The following is a 22,898-nucleotide window of genomic DNA, read 5'->3' as shown; positions in this document are numbered from 1 at the left end:
CCAGCCTTGCGTCCGCAAGCTCATAAGTTCCCTAAATGCATAGATGAGTCTGTCGTCTACACACGGCTGGGCGAGGAGGACGATTTTAATAACTTCCTCTGGGTGACACGGCCACTAACAATACTTCCCCTCCCTCCCCTCCCATCCCAGCCTCAGGGAGACCTGGCTGCTTCCCAGCATCTCAGGACTGCCGTGGGGGCTATATTTGCCCCTCCTCCTAGGACTTCCAGACCATTATTACAGAATCTTCCTCCCTTGAGCCTGGAGCACCTGCCTAGGGTCAAAAGTACCATGACATGATGGCTGGACTCCCTGGCTCTGAAGCCACTTACGAACCACGCACCTTTTGAGTGCTGCCTTTAATCGTGCTGTGCCTCAATTTTCCCACTTGTCCTGTGGGGATAATAACAACCCACCTACTTCTGAAGGCCTCAGCAGGAAGAAATGATGCCTGTCAAACTCTGAGCCCAGCGAAGTGCTTGAGCTACAGATGGATTATCAGCGTCGTCGTCCCACTCTTCCCGCCCATGTCCATGAACCCTTCTGGGCCTCTGCACGTACTCTGCAGGGCAGTGGCTCTTACCTGGGAGCCCTGACCCTGGTGAGGAATAGCAAAGAACCCCCAAACCCACACCACACACCGACTTTTATATAGTGTCTACCAAGTACTTACACCGATTATCTTGTTTCACCCCAACCACCATGTAAGTGGGTGCTTTCCTTCTTATTTATTTATGGAGGCTTAGGACGGGCAAGGAACTGGTGCTAGTAAGTGTCCGGTGCAGGATTTGAACTCAGGCCGGCCTCCCACCCCACCCCTCTGCCTCCCCATGCGAGGTGACTCCCCCAAGAAGCAGCTCGTTCTTTCAGGCCTTCTTTCTGGCTCATTCCAGGAACAATGGACCCTTCAAACCCTCCTCCATATCTACAGGGCTTATGGCCTCCCCAGCTGCCCTGATGAGGAAGTTCTGCTTTTTATCCTCCCTGTCCCTCCACAGGAGTCTTCCCAAAGTGCTCAAGAGTAAAATGGCCTCGGGTTGCCAGGGCTAAGGGGATGTGATTGTCTCTTCTCTGCCCCCCCTCCAGGGCACTGGGTTTCTGCCCGTGGGTTCTGCCTGGTCCCTACGCCACCCACGTCTGGGTCCGGGCTTCTTCCCCACCGCGATGGGGGTACGTACTCACCTGCATTTTCTCCAGCATCTCAAAGAACTCCGACGACTGAAAGACAAAAGCAGGGGACAGAAAGGCAGGGATCAGCCAGGAGGTCCACCGCAAAAGCCTCTTCCTCACCAACTATCAGGAAGCTGTGCCTGGGGCTTCTCCAGGAACCAAATTCACTTGGATCAACAAAGAAGATAATTTGATTTTGCCTTTGCAGGGCTAGAGGGCCGAACACCCCATACAACGAGAGAGAGGCGAAGGCATGCCTGGGCTGGCAAATGAATGGTGCCGGGGGAGCAGACACTCGGCCTCTCAAGGAAAGAGGACTGCGGGGCCCTGGGAAAAGCCAAATTCCGCAAACGCCTGTCATCCTCGGGATTCAGCCTCTGGCAGGAGCCATGTTTAGGATGTTTTCAACCCAAAAATGGGGCCGAGGGGTCCAACACAAGCAGCGTTCCTGATACAGAAAACCAACCAGTCAAAGCAGAGCCGCTGTGGCCAGAGCAGCCGGGGAAGGTGGAGGGAGGGCCTGCCGTGCCACCTCTGCCTCTGCCTGCCCGGTCCCCTGCCCGCAACACACCACTTTAGGACCCTAAAACTGATAAAGCAAAGCCTGAACCGAGGCCTCCAGGGGCCTAGAGGGGCTATTTTTTTCCTTTTTTTTTTTTTTTTTTTTTTTTTTTGAGACAGTCTCGCTCTGTCACCCAGGCTGGAGCGCAATGGCGCAATCTCAGCTCACTGCAACCTCCGCCTCCCGGGTTCAAGCGATTATCCTGCCTCAGCCTCCAGAGTAGCTGGGATTACAGGCGCCCGCCACCACACCCAGCTAATTTTTGTATTTTTAGTACAGACGTGGTTTCACCATGTTGGCCAGGCTGGTCTCGAACTCCTGACCTCGGGTGATCCAGCCACCTAAGCCTCCCAAAGTGCTGGGATTACAGGCGTGAGCTACCACGCCCAGCCTAGATGGGTTATTTTTAAAATCCCAATTGCACTTGTCCAAACCTTTAACCTACTTTGGTGCCACCCTTGGGTATCCGGGAAAAACAAAAAGGAGAAAAGGGAAGTGGAATGGAAGCGTGAGGGGCTGGCAGCTCTACCCCAACAAAACACGCAGAAGCCACCCCACTTCCCATCCCCTGAAAACAGCTACCCTTCCTCAGACTAACGTCACTGCCCACGTCTGCACCGGGAAGCTAATGAGTGCCCAGAACAGGCAGTCCCCAGTGAAAACGAGAGAAAAGAAAGCAGGGATGAGGAACACGGTGTGTGTGTGTCCTTGGTTCTTCTTCGGGCAGGGGTGGGGCCTCCAAGCACTCTCCCTACCTCTGCAGGCACCCGTGGGCCAGAACTGCCTGGAGCTCCCATTGCTCCCAGAATTCCCAGAACCGCCCTGGGAAGGAGCCTAGTGAAGTCCCTGGAGAGAGCCAGGCCTGCTGTGGACTCTAAACAACCTCTGTCAGGTCAAAGCCAGCGTGTCAGAGGCAAAAAGCATCTGACCTACCAGCAGCTCAGGATCTGGCATCTAGAAACCCCGTGTATGAATGCACAGAGGTGGGCTTAGGGCACCCACATCCAACTCCCTCGACCAGAAGGGAGCTGCCAAACAGCCGGATGCAAACCTCCTCTTCCAACCTGCTCAGGTGCACGTGCACCACCCACGCGGGGCATTCTTACCATCTCCAGGCTTAGGAGACCAGGATTACCAGATGTAAAGAGCTTATACCAATCAATAAGGATAGAAAGATGAACAGGAGGAGGATAATGGAACAGAAACAATCAACATGTTAAATACACAGACCCCTGACCCGCGATTCCACGTCTAACAATCCATCCTCTAACACACTTGCAATGTACACAAAGACAGGCTCAAATGTTCACTGCAGCATTGTTTCTAACAGTAAAAAATAAAAACAACGTAAACATCTGCAGAAAATTGGTTAAAAGAAGCAACATTCACAGAATAAAATACAAGCAGTATAAACTATAGGTCAGTAAATTAGGTAACGTCAATGAAATGAACAAATTCCTAGAAAAACACAACCTATCACAACTGACTCAGTAAGAAACAGAAAATCTAAAGACATGTAACAAATAAAAAGATCAAATGAACGATTAAAAAAAACGACGCACAAAGAAAAGCCCAGACCCAGGTGGCTTCGTTTGTAAATTCTACCAAACGTTTACAGAAAAGTGAATATGAATTCCTCATTCTTACTCTCAAGAAAGTCAAAAGAAAGCCCACAGAATGGCGGAAAATATTTGCAAATAATATATCTGATCAAGGACGGGTCTCTACAAAAACCAACTCTTACAACTCAAGACAATTGAAGAAAATTGTTGTAAGAAAAAGACAATTCTATTTAAAAATGGGCAAAGGATCTAAATACACATATCCCCAGAGAAGACATACAAAGGAAAAATACGTACATGAAAAGACACTCAAGCCATTAGTCATCAGGAAATACAAATCAAAACCACAAGATACCACTCATACCACTAACGCAGCTATGATCAAAAACCAGAATATTACAGGTATGAGCAAGGACGTGGAGAAATCAGATCCCTCATCTGTTGCTGGTAGGAATGTCAAACAGTACAGCCATTGTGGAAGATAATTTCACAATTCCTTAAAAAGTTCAGCATGGAATTATGACCACATGACCCAGCAATTCGATCCCTAGGAACATACACAAAAGAATCGGAAGCAGGTACTTAAGCAAATACTTGAACACAAACATTCATAACTGCAGTATCCACTCTTGCCAAACGGTGGGTACAACCCAAATGTCCATCAACTGACGAATAAACAAAATATGCTATATCCCCACGATGGAATAATATTCAGCCATGAAAAATAACATACTGATATATGCCGCAACAGTGCTGACCTTTGAATGCATTACACCAAATGAAAAAAGGTAGAGATAGGGCCAGGTGCGGTGGCTCACGCCTGTAATCCCAGCACTTTGGGAGGCCGAGGTGGGCGGATCACAAGGTCAGGAGATCGAGACCATCCTGGCTAACACGGTAAAACCCCGTCTCTACTAAAAATACAAAAAAATTAGCCGGGCGTGGTGGTGGGCGCCTGTAGTTCCAGCTACTCTGGAGGCTGAGGCAGGAGAATGGCATGAACCCAGGAGGCGGAGCTTGGAGTAAGCCGAGATCACGCCACTGAACTCCAGCCTGGGTGACAGAGCGAGACTCCGTCTTAAAAAAAAAAAAGACAAAAGGTTGAGATAAAAGACCATGATTCCATTTTTATCAAATGTCCAGAGTATGCAACCTCATAGAGACAGAAAGTAGATTAGGGATTGCTTAGGCTGAGGAGGATGGGGGATTGGAAGGTGATAGCTAAAAGGTACGGATTTCATTTCAAAGCAATAAAAAGATTCTAAAACTGAGTATGATGGTGGTTGCACAGCTCCATGAATACCACCAAAAACCACTGAATTGTACACTTTATTTTATTTTTTATTTTTTGAGATGGAGTTTTGCTCTTTTCGCCCAGGCTGGAGTGTAATGGCGTGATCTCGGCTCATTGCAACCTACACCTCCCGGGTTCAAGCGATTCTCCTGCCTCAGCCTCCCAACTAGATGGGATTACAGGCGTGCGCCCCCATGCCTGGCTAATTTTTGTATTTTTGGTAGAGACTGGGTTTCACCACGTTGGCCAGGCTGATCTCGAACTCCTGATCTTAAGTGATCTGCCCGCCTTGGCCTCCCAAAGTGCTGAGATGACAGGCGTGAGCCACCACACCCAGCCAAATTGTACACTTTAAATGGGTGATTTTATGATATGCAAATTATATCTCCATAAAGCTGTTCAAAAAACCTATGCAATCATTCAAAAAGACAGTAACAGATTTATGTTGCTTACATATGACACTCTCCAAGATATATTAAGTTGAGGGGTGGAGGAAATCAGAGACAATACATTGAATACAATCCCAATTTTATAAAAATGGCCAGGCACGGTGGTTCATACCTGTAATTCTAACTCCTAACATAGGAGGCTGAGGCAGGAGGGTCACTAGAGCCCAGAAGTTCAAGGCTGCAGTGAGCTATGATCATGACACTGTACCCTGGGTGACACATCTCATAAAAAAAAAAAAAGACACCGTAATGCTACCTATTACGTATGCATATAAATTCATAGAAAATGATCTGGAAGACTATACCTCAAATTATCCAAAAGCCATTACATCAGTAAATGAGGGGTCTGGTGCGGTGGCTCACGCCTGTAATCCCAGCACTTTGGGAGGCTGAGGCAGGCGGATTACTTGAGCCCAGGAGTTTGAGACCAGCCTGGCCAACATAGTGAAACCCTGTCTCTACTAAAAATACAAAATTTAGCTGGGCGTGGTGACGCACACCTGTAATCTCAGCACTTTGGGAGGCTGAGGCGGGTGGATTACTTGAGCCTAGTGAAACCCCATCTCTACTAAAAATACAAAAATTAGCTGGGCGTGGGGGCGCACACCTGTAATCCCAGCTACTCGTGAGGCTGAGGCATGAGAATCGCTTGAACCCAAGAGGCGGAGGCTGCAGTGAGCCGAGATCCCTCCACTGCACTCCAGCTTGAGTGACAGAGCGAGACTGTCTCAAAAGAAAAAAAGAAAAAGAGAAACAAAAACAAAAACAGAAAAATGTGCAAAGGACATGAACAAATGATTAAAGAACACACACAAAATGACCAATGAACATGTGGAAACAAGCCCAACCGCTCTAGTTATGAAAGAAATGAAGATCACAGTAAGATAACATCTTTCACTATCAGATCGACCAGTGTTGGCAAGGGTATGTGGTAGGAACATATTGCTGGCCGGAAAGAGAAACGGTACAGCCACAGCGTCCAGTCTGCGGGCCCAGGCTGCAGAAGCCGTGGGTGAGTGCGTACCGGATACAGCTTTCCTAAAGGCATCACGTGTCCAAAACTTTTAAAATATCCACGTCCTTTGGTCCGATAAACCCACTCTAAGGAATTTACCCTAGAACAATATCCGGGCCATGCCACAAGAACACACATGCAAGGATGTTTGTCCCAGCACTGTTTATGGGCCAAAAAGTGTGAGCGATGGGGAAAGTACCCAGCTGTGAGAGGAGAAGTAAATAAGGCGCAGGAGTACACTTATATGAGAAACTACCACAAGAGGAGTTGTGTTCATGATGCTACTGCAAAGATTCACAATGCATTGCTAAGTGAGAAAAACAGGGTTTCGAACAAGATGATCCCACTGTTTCCATTAAACATAATGTGTTTGTGTATAGAGGTACAGGACTGCATCTGAGGGCGTGTATCACCCCCACGGTGAAAAATATCCTGAAGGATACACAACAAAATGAGGCTGAAGGTACAGATGATTTTTCCTTTTTTGCTTTTCAGTATTTATTTTATTTATTTATTATTTTTTTTCTGAGACGGAGTCTCACTCTGTCACCCAGGCTGGCGTGCGATGGCACGATCTCAGCTCATTGCAACCTCCGCCTCCTGGGTTCAAGCGATGCTCCTGCCTCAGCCTCCCAAGTACCTGGGACTACAGGCGCCTACCACCATGCCCCGTTAATTTTTGTATGTTTAGTAGAGACAGGGTCTTACCATGTTGGCCAGGCTGGTCTTGAACTCCTGACCTCAGATGATCCGCCTGCCTCGGCCTCCCCAAGTGCTGGGATTACAGGCGTGAGCCACTGCGCCCGGCCTAGGTTCCACGTCTTTTTATTTTGGTTTGTTTTTGAGACAGGGTCTCACTCTGTCACCCAGGCTGGAGTGCGGTGGCATAATCACAGCTCACTGCAGCCTCGACCTCCTGGGCTCAAGCGATCCTCACACCCCAGCCTCCCAAGTAGCGGGGACTACAAGCACCCGCCACCACACCCAGCCGATTTTTGTATTTTTAGTAGAAACAGGGTTTCATCATGTTGCCCAGGCTGGTTTTGAACTCCTGAGCTCAAGCGATCCTCCTGCCTCAGCCTCCCAAAGTGCTGGGATTACAGGCGTGAACCACCGAACCCAACAAGTTCCACCTCTTGAAGAGAGAAGCATCAAAGAATCTGTGGACATATCTTTTTTTTTTTTTGAGATGGAGTCTCGCTCTGTCGCCCAGGCTGGAGTGCAATGGCCGGATCTCTGCTCACTACAAGCTCCACCTCCCAGGTTCACGCCATTCTCCTGCCTCAGCCTCCCGAGTAGCTGAGACTACAGGCGCCCGCCACCACGCCCGGCTAGTTTTTTGTATTTTTTAGTAGAGACGGGGTGTGGACACATCTTAAAACCAAAATGTCAATGAAGGCTTTTTGCAAGACATGAGATCCCAGACAGACCTTAGAGGATCAAGAGAAGCGGGTAAGGAGGGTGTGGCAGCAGGAACTGTATTGGCAAAGGCAGAAAAGAGAATCTGTTTGGCACACAGTCAGTGAAGAGTTGGTGGATCAGCCCAGCTGGCTGGAGGCCTCTGGGTCAGACATCCTGAAGATCAGGCGGGAAAGCAAAGCTGAGGCCTGGGCCTGAGAGACGCTGAACACCAGAACTCAGGCTTCGGCTGCGAGGCGGTGCAGAGCAATTTAGGTTTAGGTGCAGCAGAAACACACAGGAGGCAGCAGAGCCTGGTGGTCGAAGCCCAGGTCTGTGGAGCAGGCAAGCTGCTACTGCCCAGCTGTGGTGCATGAGGCATGTTAACTTCTCTTCATTCCTCTCTTAAGTTCCTCACCTGAAAATTGAAGCAGGCCGGGCGTGGTGGCTCACGCCTGTAATCCCGACACTTGGGGTGGCCGAGGCAGGCAGATCATTTGAGGTCAGAAGTTCAAGACCAGCCTGGCCAACATGGTGAAACCCTGTCTCTACTAAACACAGAAAACTTAGCTGGGCGTGGTGGTGGGCGCCTGTCATCCCAGCTATTCGGGAGGCTGAAGCAGGAGAATTGCTTGAGCATCAGAGGCGGAGGTTGCAGTGAGCTGAGATCGCGCCATTGCACTTCAGCTTGAGTGACAGAGCAAGATCCTTTCTCAAAAAAAAAAAAAAAAAATTGAATCAAATAGTCCCTGACTTTAGCGCTCTTAGGCAGATGAGGTGAGAACAGGTGTAAGAAGTGCCCAGCCAGGGCCTGGTCTGCGTGAATGCCCAGTAAATAGCAGCTCTGAGAAGGAGCTATTGGAAAGCTCCCTCTGGAAGGATGCTTTGTCCTGTTGGAGGTGGTCTAGCAGCTTCAAGATGGTGTTTCTCGATTTCATCGGTCTTCCCAGAGACAGTGTGTTCAGATGACTGTTAGAAATGAGCCTGGCTGGGCACGTTGGCTCACACCTGTAATCCCAACACCTTGGGAGGCCAAGGCAGGAGGATCACCTGAGGCCGGGAGGTTGAGACCAGCCTGGCCAAATGGTGAAACTGTGCCTCTATCAAAAATACAAAAATTACGGCTGGGCATGGTGGTTCATGCCTATAATCCCAGCACTAAGGGAGGTCAAGGCAGGTGGATTACCTGAGGTCAGGAGTTCAGGAGCAGCCTGACCAGTATGGCGAAACCCTGTCTCTACTAAAAATACAAAAATTAGCTGGGCATGATGGCACGCACCTGTAGTCCTAGCTACTCGGGAAGCTGAGACAGAACTGCTTGAACTCGGGAGGCAGAGGTTGCAGCAAGCTGAGATCGCACCACAGCACTCCAGTCTGGGTGACAGAGCAAGCAAGACTCCATCTCAAAAAGAAAAACAAAAATATACAAAAATTAGCCAGGCGTGGTGGCACGGGCCTGTGATCTCAGCTACTCGGGAGGCTGAGGCAGCAGAATCGCTGGAACTCAGGAGGCGGAGGTTGCAGTGAGGCAAGATCGCGCCACTGCACTCCAGCCTGGGTGACAGAGCAAGACTCCATCTCAAAAAAAAAAAAAAAGAAGAAGAAGAAGAAAAGAAAAGAAATGGGTCTGAATGAAGATGCCCCACGGCCTGGGGCTGGCACAGGTGGTGAGAAGGGCTATGATTCAGCCTCAGCCATGAGCAATGTGCTGGGTGGATGATCCCTGCATGGACAGTACCCAGCAGCTGAAATCAGCCAGTGGCAGCATGGCCTTGGCTGGGCTGGCCCCACTTCTCAGTGACTTGCTGCACCTTCCAATGGGACAGTTGGCAGGGAGTGAGTCTCCTTTTCCACCTAGAAGTAGCATGACTCAGGCCAGCCGGGAACAGCAGCTCAGGCTTTCGGACACACCCTTGTCCACACACCCTGAGATGGCTGCGTACAGCCAAGGGCACACAGCAGACACTCAGTTAATGCTCAGGGCACACAGCAGGCACTCAGCTAATGCTCAGGGCACACAGCAGGCACTCAGCTAATGCTCAGGGCACACAGCAGGCACTCAGCTAATGCTCAGGGCACACAGCAGGCACTCAGTTAATGCTCAGGGCACACAGCAGGCACTCAGCTAATGCTCAGGGCACACAGCAGGCACTCAGCTAATGCTCAGGGCACACAGCAGGCACTCAGTTAATGCTCACTGACTCACTGGCATTGCCCCAGAGACTAAAGTCCTGCCCGGGGCAGCCTTCGGAAGGGATCTACCTCACCAGGAAGCCAGCCACTGGATTTTCACAGAGGCATGTCATTGGGTCTCCTCATCCATAGCAGCGTCCATGCAGCTGTCTAATGTATTAGCAGCAGCAGCTCTTGCCACCCAAATCAGAGCAGCGGCCAGCATTTCCGCATGGACTCTGCGTTCACAGCCAGTCAATAGATAACCACGCAGAGCCAGCACTCAGCCGAGGAACTCTGCCTGGGCCCCGGGTTCCACCCCTGTCCCCGCAGCCTCCCGATACAGAAACAGCCTGGTCTTCCTTCAGAAAGACAGAGAGAGTCCTTGGGGAGGAGGATGCTGGAGGAGGTCCCGGGTAGCAGGGGCAGACGTGAACAAGAACCACAAGAAGCAATTTAGGCTTGGGAAATGTTGAGGAATCTTTCCCAATGCCCCTACTTGCCAGTTCTGGTGCCAGCCCACTGCCCAGGCAGCAAAGCGGCAGAAGTGACGGGAAAAGATGATGCTCATGTGAGTCCAGGACCCCCTCTCTCCATCTCACCACCCTGTGCCCTCCCTGCCTCCCCCTGGTCCACAGCAGCTCTACACACGGGCACGGCTTCTCCTGCAGACAGGCAGCCACCTGTTCCTTCCCTCTTGCTGCACCCGAGCTCGTGAGACCCCCGCCCCTGCAACACTCTTGCCTCTGTCTCTTCTGTGACCCTAGCTGGAGAAGTGACACTCACAGGCCCCACCTGCAGCATGCTGGGTCCCTGCTGGGCTACCTGCCCTGGCCCTGGGCTCCTCTCCCTGCTTCTGGAGGTGGGAGTGTGTTTATACGTCAGCAGCCTTGCTAAAAACCCTGCTCCTGGGAGGCACCGCACACCCATGCTCATAGAACGACGCTGTCTGAGCGCTTGCGCCTTTGCGTGGTGCTGAAAACAAGACTGCTAACTCACGGGGCTGTGGCAGGACCACACAGGCCAGCGTGTGCAGAGCCTGGCACACAGGTCGCTCAATGAGCCCTCACAATTGCCTCATCGCCCCCGCCCACCCCAATCCAGGACACACAGAGGGGGCAAGGCCACGTCACCGGCAAACGAAAAACATTACCGGAAGACAAGGATGGAGGAGAAGGGGTTTTGCATCTCCGTGGGTCCCAGGAAAATCAGGGGGAGATGCGGGCCAGAAAGTGCTGGGGGCAGAAGAAAACAGGTCCGAGTGAATTTCTCACCCCGACGGAGAGGGAAGACATGACCAAGGAAAAGGATGTCTGGAGAGTTCTCTACACCATTTCTGGAAAGCTAGGGGAACTAGGCACGCCCTGGGCGAGGGATGGGATGTGTCCCACGTTGTCTGAGCACCGAGCACGCCACACTACCCAGCTCCACCGCTGGCCCAGCAGTCCCCATCCGCAGGGCAAGCAGGATGAGAACCAACCGGCCACCAGGCTGGCTGCAGAACAGAAGGTCCTCGAGGCAGAGCTCTTTGTTTGCTGTGATCCTCGCCCTCTCCCTGTGCTATTAATAGAACTGCCTAGCACACAGTAGATGCCCAATAAACATTTGCTAGATGAATGACTAAGTATTCTGCTAAGCAAGATGCAACGAAGCAGGCAGTGGAGGCCGAGGCTTGGCCTGGGAGTGGCCAGGGCGGGCTTCTCGGGATGGCTAGAGTCAGGGCTGGATGGGCCGGTGTTACTGCTATTAAGAGCTGTCTGTGCTCCAGCCACAGACAGCATCCCTCACCCTGGATGGCCAACCCTATGCCCAGTGGGTACCCCCAATAATGAACTGTCCTCCAGAATCAGGTCCTGTTCCAACCAAGTCTTCCCCCACTACCCCCGCCAAGCCACCTGCTTGCTCCTCTTTCCCTTCTCTGGTCTCCCTTTTCCACCAACTCCTGCCACTCATGGCTCCTCTGCTGCCAGAGCGTTTCAGAGGTGCCATTTCACTGTGTCACTGGGGCCAGGAGCCTGCGATGGCTCTCTCTTATGCATGGCCGTGGTAATACCACAGAATCACCCGGGGACTAGTTAAAACACAGTTGCTGTCCGGGCACGGTGGTTCACGCCTGTAATCCCAGCACTTTGGGAGGCCAAGCTGGGCGGATCACCTGGGGTCGGGAGTTCGAGACCAGCCTGACCAACATGGAGAAACTCTGTCTCTACTAAAAACACAAAAATTAGCCGGGTGTGGTGGCAGGCGCCTATAATCCCAGCTACTTGGGGGGCTGAGGCAGGACATTCGCTTGAACCCAGAGCGGGTAGAGGTTGCAGTGAGCTAAGATCACGCCACTGCACTCCAGCCTGGGCGAAGGAGTGAAACTCTGTCTCAAAAAAAAAAGTTTCCTAGGTCCCACCCCTAGAGCTTCTGATCCTTGGCCAGAGAACGTGCGTGTCTAACAAGTTCCCCAGTGAACAGCCTTTGAGAACCACTGACCTATGGGGTTAACCATGTGGAACGCTGGTACTGGGTGGGAGGGACCGTCTCTGAGCAGAGATGCCAGAGCAGAGACGTGGCAAGGTGGGGAAGGGTGGGAAGATGGTTGGGTTTTTATAGGACATCTTAAATTAGGAAGACTCATATTTGAATTCTAAGAAAGGACTAGAAGATGCAAATGACTTCAGGCACGAGGCAAGCAAAACCTAAACAGCGACGGGAGAAGGGAAGAGATGGAATCCGTAGTAATTAAAAACCTCCCAACAAAGAACGGTCCAGGGCCAGATGGCTTCATAGTGAAGCCGACCAAACACTTAAAGAAGAATGAACACCAGTCCTTCTCACACTCTTCCAAAAATAGAAGACGAGGAAACACTTCCTAACTCATCCTAAGAGGCCAGCGTTATCGAAGTGACACAAAGGAACCACAGAAAACGACAGGCCAATATCGTTATGGATAGAGTCAGAAATCCTCAACAAAATACCAGCAAACCAAATCTGACGACATACTGTTATATTCCATGACAGTGGGATTTATCCTAGGAATGCAAGCTTGGTTCAACACAAGAAAACCAATGTAACAGGGCTGGGCACGGTGGCTCACACCTGTCATCCCAGCACTTTGGGAGGCAGAGGCAGGAGGATCACCTGAGGTCAGGAGTTCAAGACCAGCCTGGCCAACATGGTGAAACCCCATCTCTACTAAAATTCAAAAGTTAGCTGGGCGTGGTGGCGCATGCCTGTAATCCCAGCTACTCGGGAGGCTGAGGCAGGAGAATCACTTGAACCCAGGAGGCGGAGGTTTCAGTGAGCCAAGATTGCGCCACTGCACTCCAGCCTGGGCAACAGAGCAAGACTCCATCTCAAAAAAGATGAAAATCAATGTAATATATCACATTAACAGGATGAAGAAGAAAAAAAACATGATTATCTCAACTGATACAGAAAAAGCACTTGACAAAGGCTAATATCCTTTCATGAGCTAAACACTCAGAAAACTAGGAAGAAAAGGGAACTTCTTTGACATAAAAGGCATTAAAAAGAAATAGCTAACATCATACTCCATGATGAAAAACGAAAAGCTTTCCCCTCAAGATGAAGTACCAACAAAACAAGGAAACTCACTGTCACCACTACCATTCGGCGTACTAAAAGTACTCGCCAGAACAAAGAAATAAAAGGTATCTACCATGGAAAGGAAACAGTAAAACTATCTCTATTTTCAGATAAGATGTTCCTACATAAAAAAACCTCACAGATTGCACACACACACACACACACACAAAACCTACTAGAGCTGATAAAGGAAGTCTGCAAAATTACAAAGTACAAAAATCAGTTGTGTTTCTATATACCAGCAATGAACAATCAGAAAGAAACAATCAGAAAAGATAAACAATAAAAATAACAAAAATAATAAATAAAAATAAACAATCTGAAAGAAAATTAAGAAGACTATTCCATTTTAAAATAGCATTAGGCCAGGCGTGGTGGCTCACGCCTGTAATTCCAGCACTTTGGGAGGCCGAGGCGGGCGGATCACGAGGTCAGGAGACCGAGACCATCCTGGCTAACACGGTGAAACCCCATCTCTACTAAAAATACAAAAAATTAGCCGGGCGTGGTGGCGGGCGCCTGTAGTCCCAGCTACTCTGGAGGCTGAGGCAGGAGAACGGTGTGAACCCGGGAGGCGGAGCTTGCAGTGAGCGGAGATCGTGCCACTGCACTCCAACCTGGGCGACAGAGCGAGACTCTGTCTCAAAAAATAATAATACAATCAAATAAAATAGCATTAAAAATAATAAAATACCTAAGAACAAATTTAACCAAATGCTGGCACACTAAACACTAGAAAACACGGCTGAAAGAAATTAAAGAAGACATAAATAAATGGAATGACATCCCATGTTCAGCAACTGGAAGATCTAATACTGCTAAGAAGGTAGTACCATTCAAAGTGATCTACCTATCTAACGCAATCTCTATCAGAATCCTAGCTGGATTTTTTGAAGAAATTGAAAAGATGATCCTACATTTGATGGAAGGAAATTCCATCCAGAATACTCAAAATCTTCTTAAAGAGGAAGGTCAAAGGTGGAGAACTCCTATTTCCCAATTTCAATACTTACTATAAAGTTACAGTGATCAAAACCGTGTGGTCCTGGCCTAAAAACAGGCATTTGAACCAACACAGTAGAATTAAGAGAACAGGGATAAACCCACACATCTATGGCCAACTGTTTTTGACAGGATTGCCAAGACCAATCCTAGGGAAAGAATGGTCTTTTCAACAAATGGAGCTGCACCACAACTGGATATCCACATGCAAAGAATGAAGTTGGTAGTTCTTCTTTTAATGTTTTTAATTTTTTGAGCAATCTCTGTGCTGTTTCACATAGCGACTGCACCAATTTACATTTCTACTAACAGTGTTACAAGAGTTCCAATTTCTCCACATCCTCACCAATGGTTGTTATCTTTTGTGGTTTGGTTTTTTTTTTTTTTTTTTTTTTTTTTGGTTTTGTTTTGTTTTCAGACGGAGTCTGGCTCTGTCGCCAGGCTAGAGTGCAGTGGTGCAATCTGGGCTCATTGCAACCTCCATCTCCTGGGTTCAAGCAATTCTCCTGCCTCAGCCTCCTGAGTAGCTGGGATTACAGGTGCATGCACCACCACACCTGGCTAATTTTTTGTGTTTTAATAGAGACAGGTTTCACCATGTTGGCCAGACTGGTCTCGATCTCCTGACCTCATGATCCGCCCGCCTCGGCCTCCCAAAGTGGTGGGATTACAGGCGTGAGCTACCGCAACCGGCCTCTTCTGTGGCTTTGATATTAGCCATCCTAACAGGTGTGAGGTGATATATCACTGTGGTTTTGATTTGCATTTCCCTGATGATTAATGACCCTCTCATATACCTGTTGACTACTCGTATGTCTTCTTTGGAGAAGTGTCTATTCAAGTCTTTAGTACACGTTTTTTGTTTTGTTTTGTTTTTGTTTTTTGGAGACAGAGTCTTGCTCTGTCACCCAGGCTGGAGTGCAGTGGTACCATCTCGGCTCACTGCCTCATCTGCCTCCCGGGTTCAAGCAATTCTCCTGCCTCAGCCTCCCAAGCAGCTGAGATTACAGGTGCCCACAACTACGCCCAGTTAATTTTTGTATTTTTAATAGAGACGGGGCTTCACCATGTTGGCCAGGCTGGTCTTGAACTCCCGACCTCAGATGATCTGCCTGCTTCAACCTCCCAAAGTGCTGGGATTACAGGCTTGAGCCACTGCACCTGCCCCTTTAGTGTCCTTCTTAAATCAGGTGAGGCTTTTTTATTATGGAGCTGTAGGAGTTCCTTATACATTTTAAAAATTGACCCCTTATCTGATATACGGTTTGCAAGTATTTCCTCCCGTTCTGTAGGCTGCCTTTTCACCCTGTTGATTGTTTCCTTTGCTGTGAAGAAGTATAGTAATTCTATCTCTATAAAATAGCTAGGATGAGTAAATCTATAAAGACAGAAAACAGATTCGTGATTGCCAGGGGCTTAGGGGGAAGAGAAAGTGGGGAGTAACTGCTTAAAAGGGTACTTATTTGGGGATGATAAAAATATTTTGGAACTAGGCCAGGTGTAGTGGTTCATGCCTGTAATCCCAGCACTTTGGGTGGCCAAGGTGGGCAGATCACTTGAGGTCAGGAGTTCGAGACCACCCTGACCGACATGGTGAAACCCCATCTCTACTAAAAACATAAAAATTAGCCAGGCATGGGTGGCGGGCGCCTGTGATCCCGGCTACTCGGGAGGATGAGGCAGGAGAACCGCTTGAACCTGGGAGGCAGCCACTATTTACTTATCTCTCACTAAGCTGTCAAGCAGAAATGCAAGCTCAGTGTTGCTGAAGTGTTCAAGATAAGCCAGAAATCCAAGATAAGCCAGATTTTTGTGTAAGTCTCCCAATTTTTGTACCTGGATGACACAAAATTTTAAAAATCTCTCCGTGGACCAAACGCAATCATTCTATGAGCCAAATCAGCCCCCAAGTTTCAGCCCCAAACACAAGTTTCAAGCGACGGAAGCCACTGAATGTTGCTGAGCTGGAAGATGAGAGGATACGACGCCGTGCTTTAGGAAGTCCCAAGGCATCCTCTGGTGGGCACTGGTGATGTGCCAGGCCGGCACGAGGCACTGGATCAGGCAGTTTACAGACGCCACTCCATACGCCTTACACGTACTCGGGGAGGGAGGGCGGGAGGGTTGGAGACTTAGAGTGGTTAAGTAACTTGCCCAAAATGAATCCTGATTCAAATTCAGATCCAGCAAGGTTTGCCAACTCAGCGTCTCACATGCACGTCTGACAGGCACCTCAAACTTCCCAACTTAGAGTCCAAAGCAGGAACTCTCATTCATTCTTACCCTCTAAAGCCATCTCGGTGACACTCAGGACAAAGCCCAAAGAGTCGGCCGGGCACGGTGGCTCACACCTGTAATCCCAGCCCTTTGGGAGGCCGAGGCGGGCAGATCACCTGAGGTCAGGAGTTCAAAACCAGCCTGACCAACATGGTAAAATTCCGTCTCTACTAATAATACAAAAATTAGCTGGGCGTGGTGGCGGGTGCCTGTAATCCCAGCTACTCTGGGGGCTGAGGCAGGAGAATCACTTGAACCTGGGAGGCAGAGGTTGCAGTGAGGAGGTTGCAGTGAGCCGAGATCGCGCCACTGCACTCCAGGCTGCGCGACAAGAGCAAAAACTCTGTCTCAAAAAAAAAAAAAAAAAACCCAAGAATCATCACTGATTTCTTGATCCCTCATCCCCCACGTCCAATCCTCCTGGCAAGTCCACCGTCACAAGGCATCCCAAATCTCACCAGCTGTCGTCACCTCCACTGCCTCCCTCATCTCACGGCGCCTCAACCGGACAGCGCCTCGGGCTCCTGCCTCCTTCCAACCCCCCTCTCAAATCGGTTCCCCACAGAACAGCCACATGGCCTTTTAAAAATTTGTTTCTGTTGTTGTTTTTTATTTTCCTTTATTTTTTAATTTATTTCTTAGATGGAGTCTCACTCTGTTGCCCAGGCTGGAGTGCAACGGCACGCCTTCAGCTCACCACAGCCTCTGCTTCCACCTCCTGGGTTCAAGCGATTCTCCTGCCTCAGCTTCCCGAGTAGCTGGGATTACAGGTGCGCGTCACCCCATCCAGCTAATTTTTGTATTTTTAGTGGAGACGGGGTTTCGCCATGTTGGCCAGGCTGGTCTCAGACTCCTGACCTCAAGTGATCCACCCGCTTCGGCCTCCCAAAGTGCTGGGATTACAGGCCTCAGTCACCGTTCCCGGCCCACGTGGTCTTTTGAAAGATCAATCAGATGAGATCAGTTCCCAGCTTAAAACTCTCTACTATGCCACTACCTATACCCTGCCAGGGTCCAGAGAGGTTGGGCCATTTCTGTCTGGTCACAAGGTCCCTGGTCCCCTCACGGCATCCTGGAGCCCATGGTGGTGCAGCCTGAGACTGGGGAACTCCTTGGTCCAACCTTACAAACAAGTGTCCTGTCACTCCTCACACTCATCCCTGAATTTTCACCCTCGAGAAAAAGATCTTTTTCCCCTAGAGAAAAACATGACATGGCCAAGGAGGGAGAAGAAAGGCAAGAAAACAGCCAGACCCGGGCTGGCAGCAGGCAGGGGAATGAGGAAGAGCCTCACAGTCCCCACCCGGCCAAGTCCGCCTGGGTCCCCCATGTTCACCAGGAGGAGGCACACAGGGCCTGCCAACGCTGGAACAGGGGCCTGCAGAGCCTGCAGGGACAGTGTGGCCTGGCGGCAGAGGACCACGACCCACACTCTCCTCGCTGGGCCTCACACTAACCACACTCTGAGGCTCTGTGACAGGACACAGGATCCCCAGAACCACAGCCCAAAGAAGAGAGGGCGGGACCCGCAGCCTGGCCAGCTCCAAGCGTCCAGGCCAGGCGGAAGGCCAGCTGAGGCGTCCCTCCCTCTCTCGCCCTGGGAACTCCCACCGGGGCACAGCCTTTGGCTGGCCGTGGTCCCCTCGGGGCCTGGCAGGGAGCCGAGAAGGCTTCCCAGAGGAGCACAGAAGTGAGTTCTCTCCAGCCCCCTGCCAGGACCCACCTCGAATCTCCAAGCCAGGGAGGAAAGGCCCGGGTGCTGAGTCTGTCCCCTGCCCTCACATCCCCCACCCAGAGGCCCCCCTGTCCCTGGTCTCCGTTCCTCCTTCCCCTGAGCGAAGGGTGCTTCCATGACCCATGGCAGGCAAACAGCTACTCGGGGCTCCCTGCCAGGTGACAACAGGAGAGGCTCTGTTTCCCACCCCCTCCAGGCAGCAGGGCCTGGACGGACATCCCTCCACAGCCCAGGGACACTCACGAAAATGTACTTTAAGAAATCCATCTTCCGCCAGGGCCTGTGTCCTGAGAGTCGGGGTCCTGCTGCCTTAGCACCACTGCAGCTGCTACTACCACCACGGCAGCAGCTGCTGCTGACGCCGGACAACTTCCTTCAGATCAAACAAGGAACTACAGGACTTGGGTGTCCGCCCGAAGCTGTTAGTCCACACTGACTAGCGCTGACCTTTGACCTGTCCTCTGCCGCGGGTGTTCTTCTGGGGAACCCAGGGCTGCTGGAGCTGCCACACGTCTTATGTCATAAGGGCAAAGGGGTCCCTTCCAAGGGCAAGGCCCCATGCCAGCAGGTGATGAGTGGATGCCCACTGGGGCCTAGGAAGGTAAAGGGGTGAGAGGCCTCCTCCCTCCATCCCTGCCCTGAGATCTCAACACCGCTGGTCTGCCCTGAGTTCTCAACACCGCTGGTCTGCGAGGTCAGACGGAAGGCAGGACTGGGACACAGGAAACCAGCAACAGTGTCAGGCCTGAAGAAGACCCCGGGTCTAGTGTGTTAGGAGACTCCAGCAGGTCAGCCGGGCGCGGTGGCACATGCCTGTAATCCTAGCACTTTGGGAGGCCGAGGCGGGTGGATCACGAGGTCAGGAGACTGAGACCATCCTGGATAACACGGTGAATCCCTGTCTCTACTAAAAATACAAAAAAAAATTAGCCAGGCGTGGTGGCGGGCGCCTGTAGTCCCAGCTACTCGGGAGGCTGAGGCAAGAGAATGGTGTGAACCCAGGAGGCGGAGGTTGCAGTGAGCCAAGATCCTGCCACTGCACTCCAGCCTGGGCGACAGAGCGAGACTCCGCCTCAAAAAAAAAAAAAAAAGGAGACTCCAGCAGGCTCCACTTGATGGGGGCCTCAATCTTCCCTTCTTTGAACTGGGAAGCCCTCTCTGTGCAAGAAAAATAAAAACAAGTAAAAGAGAGACCAGCGCCTGCATCTTTAGAGGCATTCCCACGCACCTCACAGAACCTAACAGGTGTGAAGAAAGAGCTAAAAGGCAAGGTGGCTCACGCCTGTCATCCCAGCACTTTGGGAGGATGAGGTAGGCAGATCACCTCAGGTCAGGAGTTCGAGAGCATCCTGGCCAACATGGTGAAACCCCGTCTCTACTAAAAATACAAAAATTAGCTGGGTGTGGTGGCGGGCGCCTGTCATCCCAGCTACTCAGGAGACTGAGGCAGAGGATCACTGGATCCCCGGAGGGAGAGGTTGCAGTGAGCCGAGATTGTGCCGCTGCACTCCAGCCTGGGCGACAGAGCAGGATTCTGTCTCAAAAAAAAAAAAAAAAGAATAAGAATAAGTGGTGGCTTGGAGGACTGGAAAGGGGTGTGCAGAGGCATAGGGAACTGTTTTCTTTGAGGAACAGCCTGCTTTTTTTTTTTTTTTTTTTTTGAGATGCAGTTTCACTCTTGTTGCCCAGGCTGGAATACAATGGCATGATCTCACTGCAACCTCTGCCGCCCAGGTTCAAGAGATTCTCCTGCCTCAGCCTCCCGAGTGGCTGGGATTACAGGTGCCCATCACTATACCCGGCTAGTTTTTGTATTTTTAGTAGACATGGGGTTTCACCATGTTGGCCAGGCTGACCTCGAACTCCTGACCTCAGGTGATCCACCCGCCTCGGCCTCCCAAAGTGCTGGGATGACAGGCATGAGCCACTGCACCCAGCCAGATATTTATTTTTTTTTATCCAAGATGTTTTGTGTAGGTTTTGTGTGTGTGTTACTCTGTTTTAAAAATAATAATAACATGGTTTAAATAAAGATAGCAGTGCTCATGCCCTGTAATTATCTTACCAAAAAAAAAATTAAAAATAAATATAGCAAATGGCTGGGGGAGATACACCATGAGCTCAGGGCCCAGAGGCACCTGGTGCTGTGGGGAAGGAGGAGCCAGCCCCAGCTCAGCCCAGGGCTCCCCTGGGTCTCACAGTCTCTTTCCAACGCTAATAACATGTCACACTCCATACCCATCCAGGGCCCTCAGTTCTGTTCCAGCTTTGGAAGGAAAGGAATGAATGTTTTAAACCCTCAAAACAAGGCAGTGTGGTGTGGGAGAAACAGCCCCAGACCTAGTGTGGGACAGACAAGCTACTGACTCGTGGCTCTGCTGCCAACAAACTGTGTGGGCTGGTCACTCAGCCTCGGAGCCTCAGTTTCTATGTCTATAAAATGGGAGAAATATAACCCACTCTGCAAAGTGGCCACAGAATAGGACACGACGTACGTGCTGTGTCCAGAGCAAGATGAGACACAAAATGTCCTCTGTCGATGGCACTTGTGACGATCATCGTTCCTTCCTCCCAGGCCTGGCTCCGTGCTCGCTCCCTGCTCCTGCCCAGCCTGCCGCCAGACACAAAGCCTGTCTCCTGTCTCCAGCACAGCCTTATCCTGTGCTCGCTCCAGCTCCAGAACCTCACAGCCTTCCAAGGGAGAACAGAGGCCAGGAAATGTCTCCAGGGGCTGGGGGAAGACACGGCTTAATCGAGGCCAGGCAGAGAAGACCTTGGCACGGGTCCATCCCCGGGGGCTTGAAATGATGCTGGAGGTCACGGGATAAGGGAGGAGGGGAGCATAGCTCTAGGGTGCGAACTGGGCCACCTCCCTCCTTTGGAAGCTCCATGTGCTAGAAGGACCCCTAGCTGCAGACAGGCCTGGCAATGTTCCTGCCAACTCAAAATTCTCACATAAAAGACCATCTTGGAGAAGCGATATTGTCGAGTTCATGAGCCTCGCTGTCCCTACTGAGCCCTTCTCTCCTTTCCTGGAAAAAGGGACCCAGGATAAGGCTGGTGCATCCTCTACATCCTTCCAGCTCCCTCCTGCACGTGCTGCTGGCCTGGCTCATCTCCACTCCTACTCAGAGCCAGTGAGTCATTCCGCAGTGTCCCCCAGCACACCCTGCCATGCCCATTCCTGCAGCCCCAGCCTCAGGAACCCACGTGGCATGCCCCAAGCTGGAAGGACAAGCCATATCCAGAACACTTCTGCAACCCCCTTGGCCACAGCATCCCAGGGCCCAGAAAACCAAGGCTCCAAGCTCCTGCCTCTTTGCAGGAATGCATACAGAAGGAGCAAGGAAGAAGAGAGATGGAGAACTAACTTACTGATCTCCTCCGGGCCAGGCACTGGCTAGAGCTGGAGACCCAAGGACGATCACCCTCGGTCCCTCTCCTCCTTCCCACTCCACTTTATTTGCTAGACTCCTACTTGTCCTTTAGGTCTTAACGTGGAAGTCACCTCCTCCAGGAAGCCCTCTTGGTCTCCACCCTCCTCCCTGTCCCAAGGTGGTACTCCCGCCCTACACATGCCCTATCCAATCACTTCTCTCTCAGCCTTAAAACTTCTTGTTTAATTGTCTGTTTCCCCCGTTTCATCTGTAATCCCAGCACCTGGCACACAGGTGCTCAGTAAACGCTTGCTGAATGAATAACCGAATAAAGGAACTGACTTCAGTCTGGTGACTATGACCATCATAGAAGCAAATAATTACAATCCAGAAAACAAGGAGCAAGGAGCACGGGTAAAGCCCACGCCTGCCTGGGCGCACAGAGGAGTGGGCAACGGCTCTCCTGCAAGGAAGGGGGTCCTGCAAACAAAGGGGTCCTGCAAGGAAGGGGGTCCTGCAAGGAAGGGGTCCTGCAAGGAAGGGGGTCCTGCAAGGAAGGGGGTCCTGCAAGGAAGGGGTCCTGCAAGGAAGGGGGTCCTGCAAGGAAGGGGTCCTGCAAGGAAGGGGGTCCTGCAAGGAAGGGGGTCCTGCAAGGAAGGGGTCCTGCAAGGAAGGGGGTCCTGCAAGGAAGGGGTCCTGCAAGGAAGGGGGTCCTGCAAGGAAGGGGGTCCTGCAAGGAAGGGGTCCTGCAAGGAAGGGGTCCTGCAAGGAAGGGGGTCCTGCAAGGAAGGGGGTCCTGCAAGGAAGGGCGTCCAGGAGGACTTCCCAGAGTTATTCCCTCCGTTTTGGAGATAAAGCCGTGGAGGTAAAAAGGAAGTCAGGTCTGCCTCTAAGGGTACACAGTAATAGAGCGAGACACAATATCACAGCCCAGGACCCATTCCTACCACCTCCCATTTGACCCTCGCCATCATCCATTTCTGCGCACCGGGGGAGGGTAACTAAAGCTCAGAGAGGTTACCTGGCCTGCTGAAGGTGGCACAGCCTGTTCACAGCAGAGCCAAGTGTTCTGAGTGAAAAGACGTTCGAGGCAGGGAGGAAGGAGAGGAAGAGGGAGGAAGAAGGTGAGTGCGTTTGTCTGTGTTAACCTCAGAGGGCACAAAGGAGAATCTGGCTGGCGGAGGAGGCCCACAGCCCCTGGCAGGGTCATGAGCAGAGAGCAGTGTGGCCACACGCTGACATCCTCTCCATGGCCAGGGGAGGGCCCGAGCCAAGAGAGGGAGTCCCA

General features: G+C 51.0%; 1 protein-coding gene across 9 annotated transcripts in view; it reads right to left on the bottom strand.

Annotated features, from left to right (window-relative positions):
• The window catches only part of RAP1GAP2 (RAP1 GTPase activating protein 2), a 277,468-nt gene that overhangs the window by 77,817 nt on the left and 176,753 nt on the right, over positions 1-22,898 (bottom strand). For all 9 annotated transcript variants that reach the window (XR_012088722.1, XM_073004583.1, XM_073004585.1 and 6 more), the window contains one exon: positions 1,183-1,218. Coding sequence is in view for 8 of the 9 variants with exons in the window: in XM_073004583.1 (XP_072860684.1) it covers positions 1,183-1,218 (36 nt within the window). In the remaining variant the exon portion in view is untranslated. The remainder of the gene's footprint in view (positions 1-1,182; positions 1,219-22,898) is intronic.

Source organism: Chlorocebus sabaeus, chromosome 16 (genome assembly GCF_047675955.1).
Source record: "Chlorocebus sabaeus isolate Y175 chromosome 16, mChlSab1.0.hap1, whole genome shotgun sequence".
Classification (NCBI taxonomy): domain Eukaryota; kingdom Metazoa; phylum Chordata; class Mammalia; order Primates; family Cercopithecidae; genus Chlorocebus; species Chlorocebus sabaeus.
This window is presented reverse-complemented; position numbering and strand designations above follow the sequence as displayed.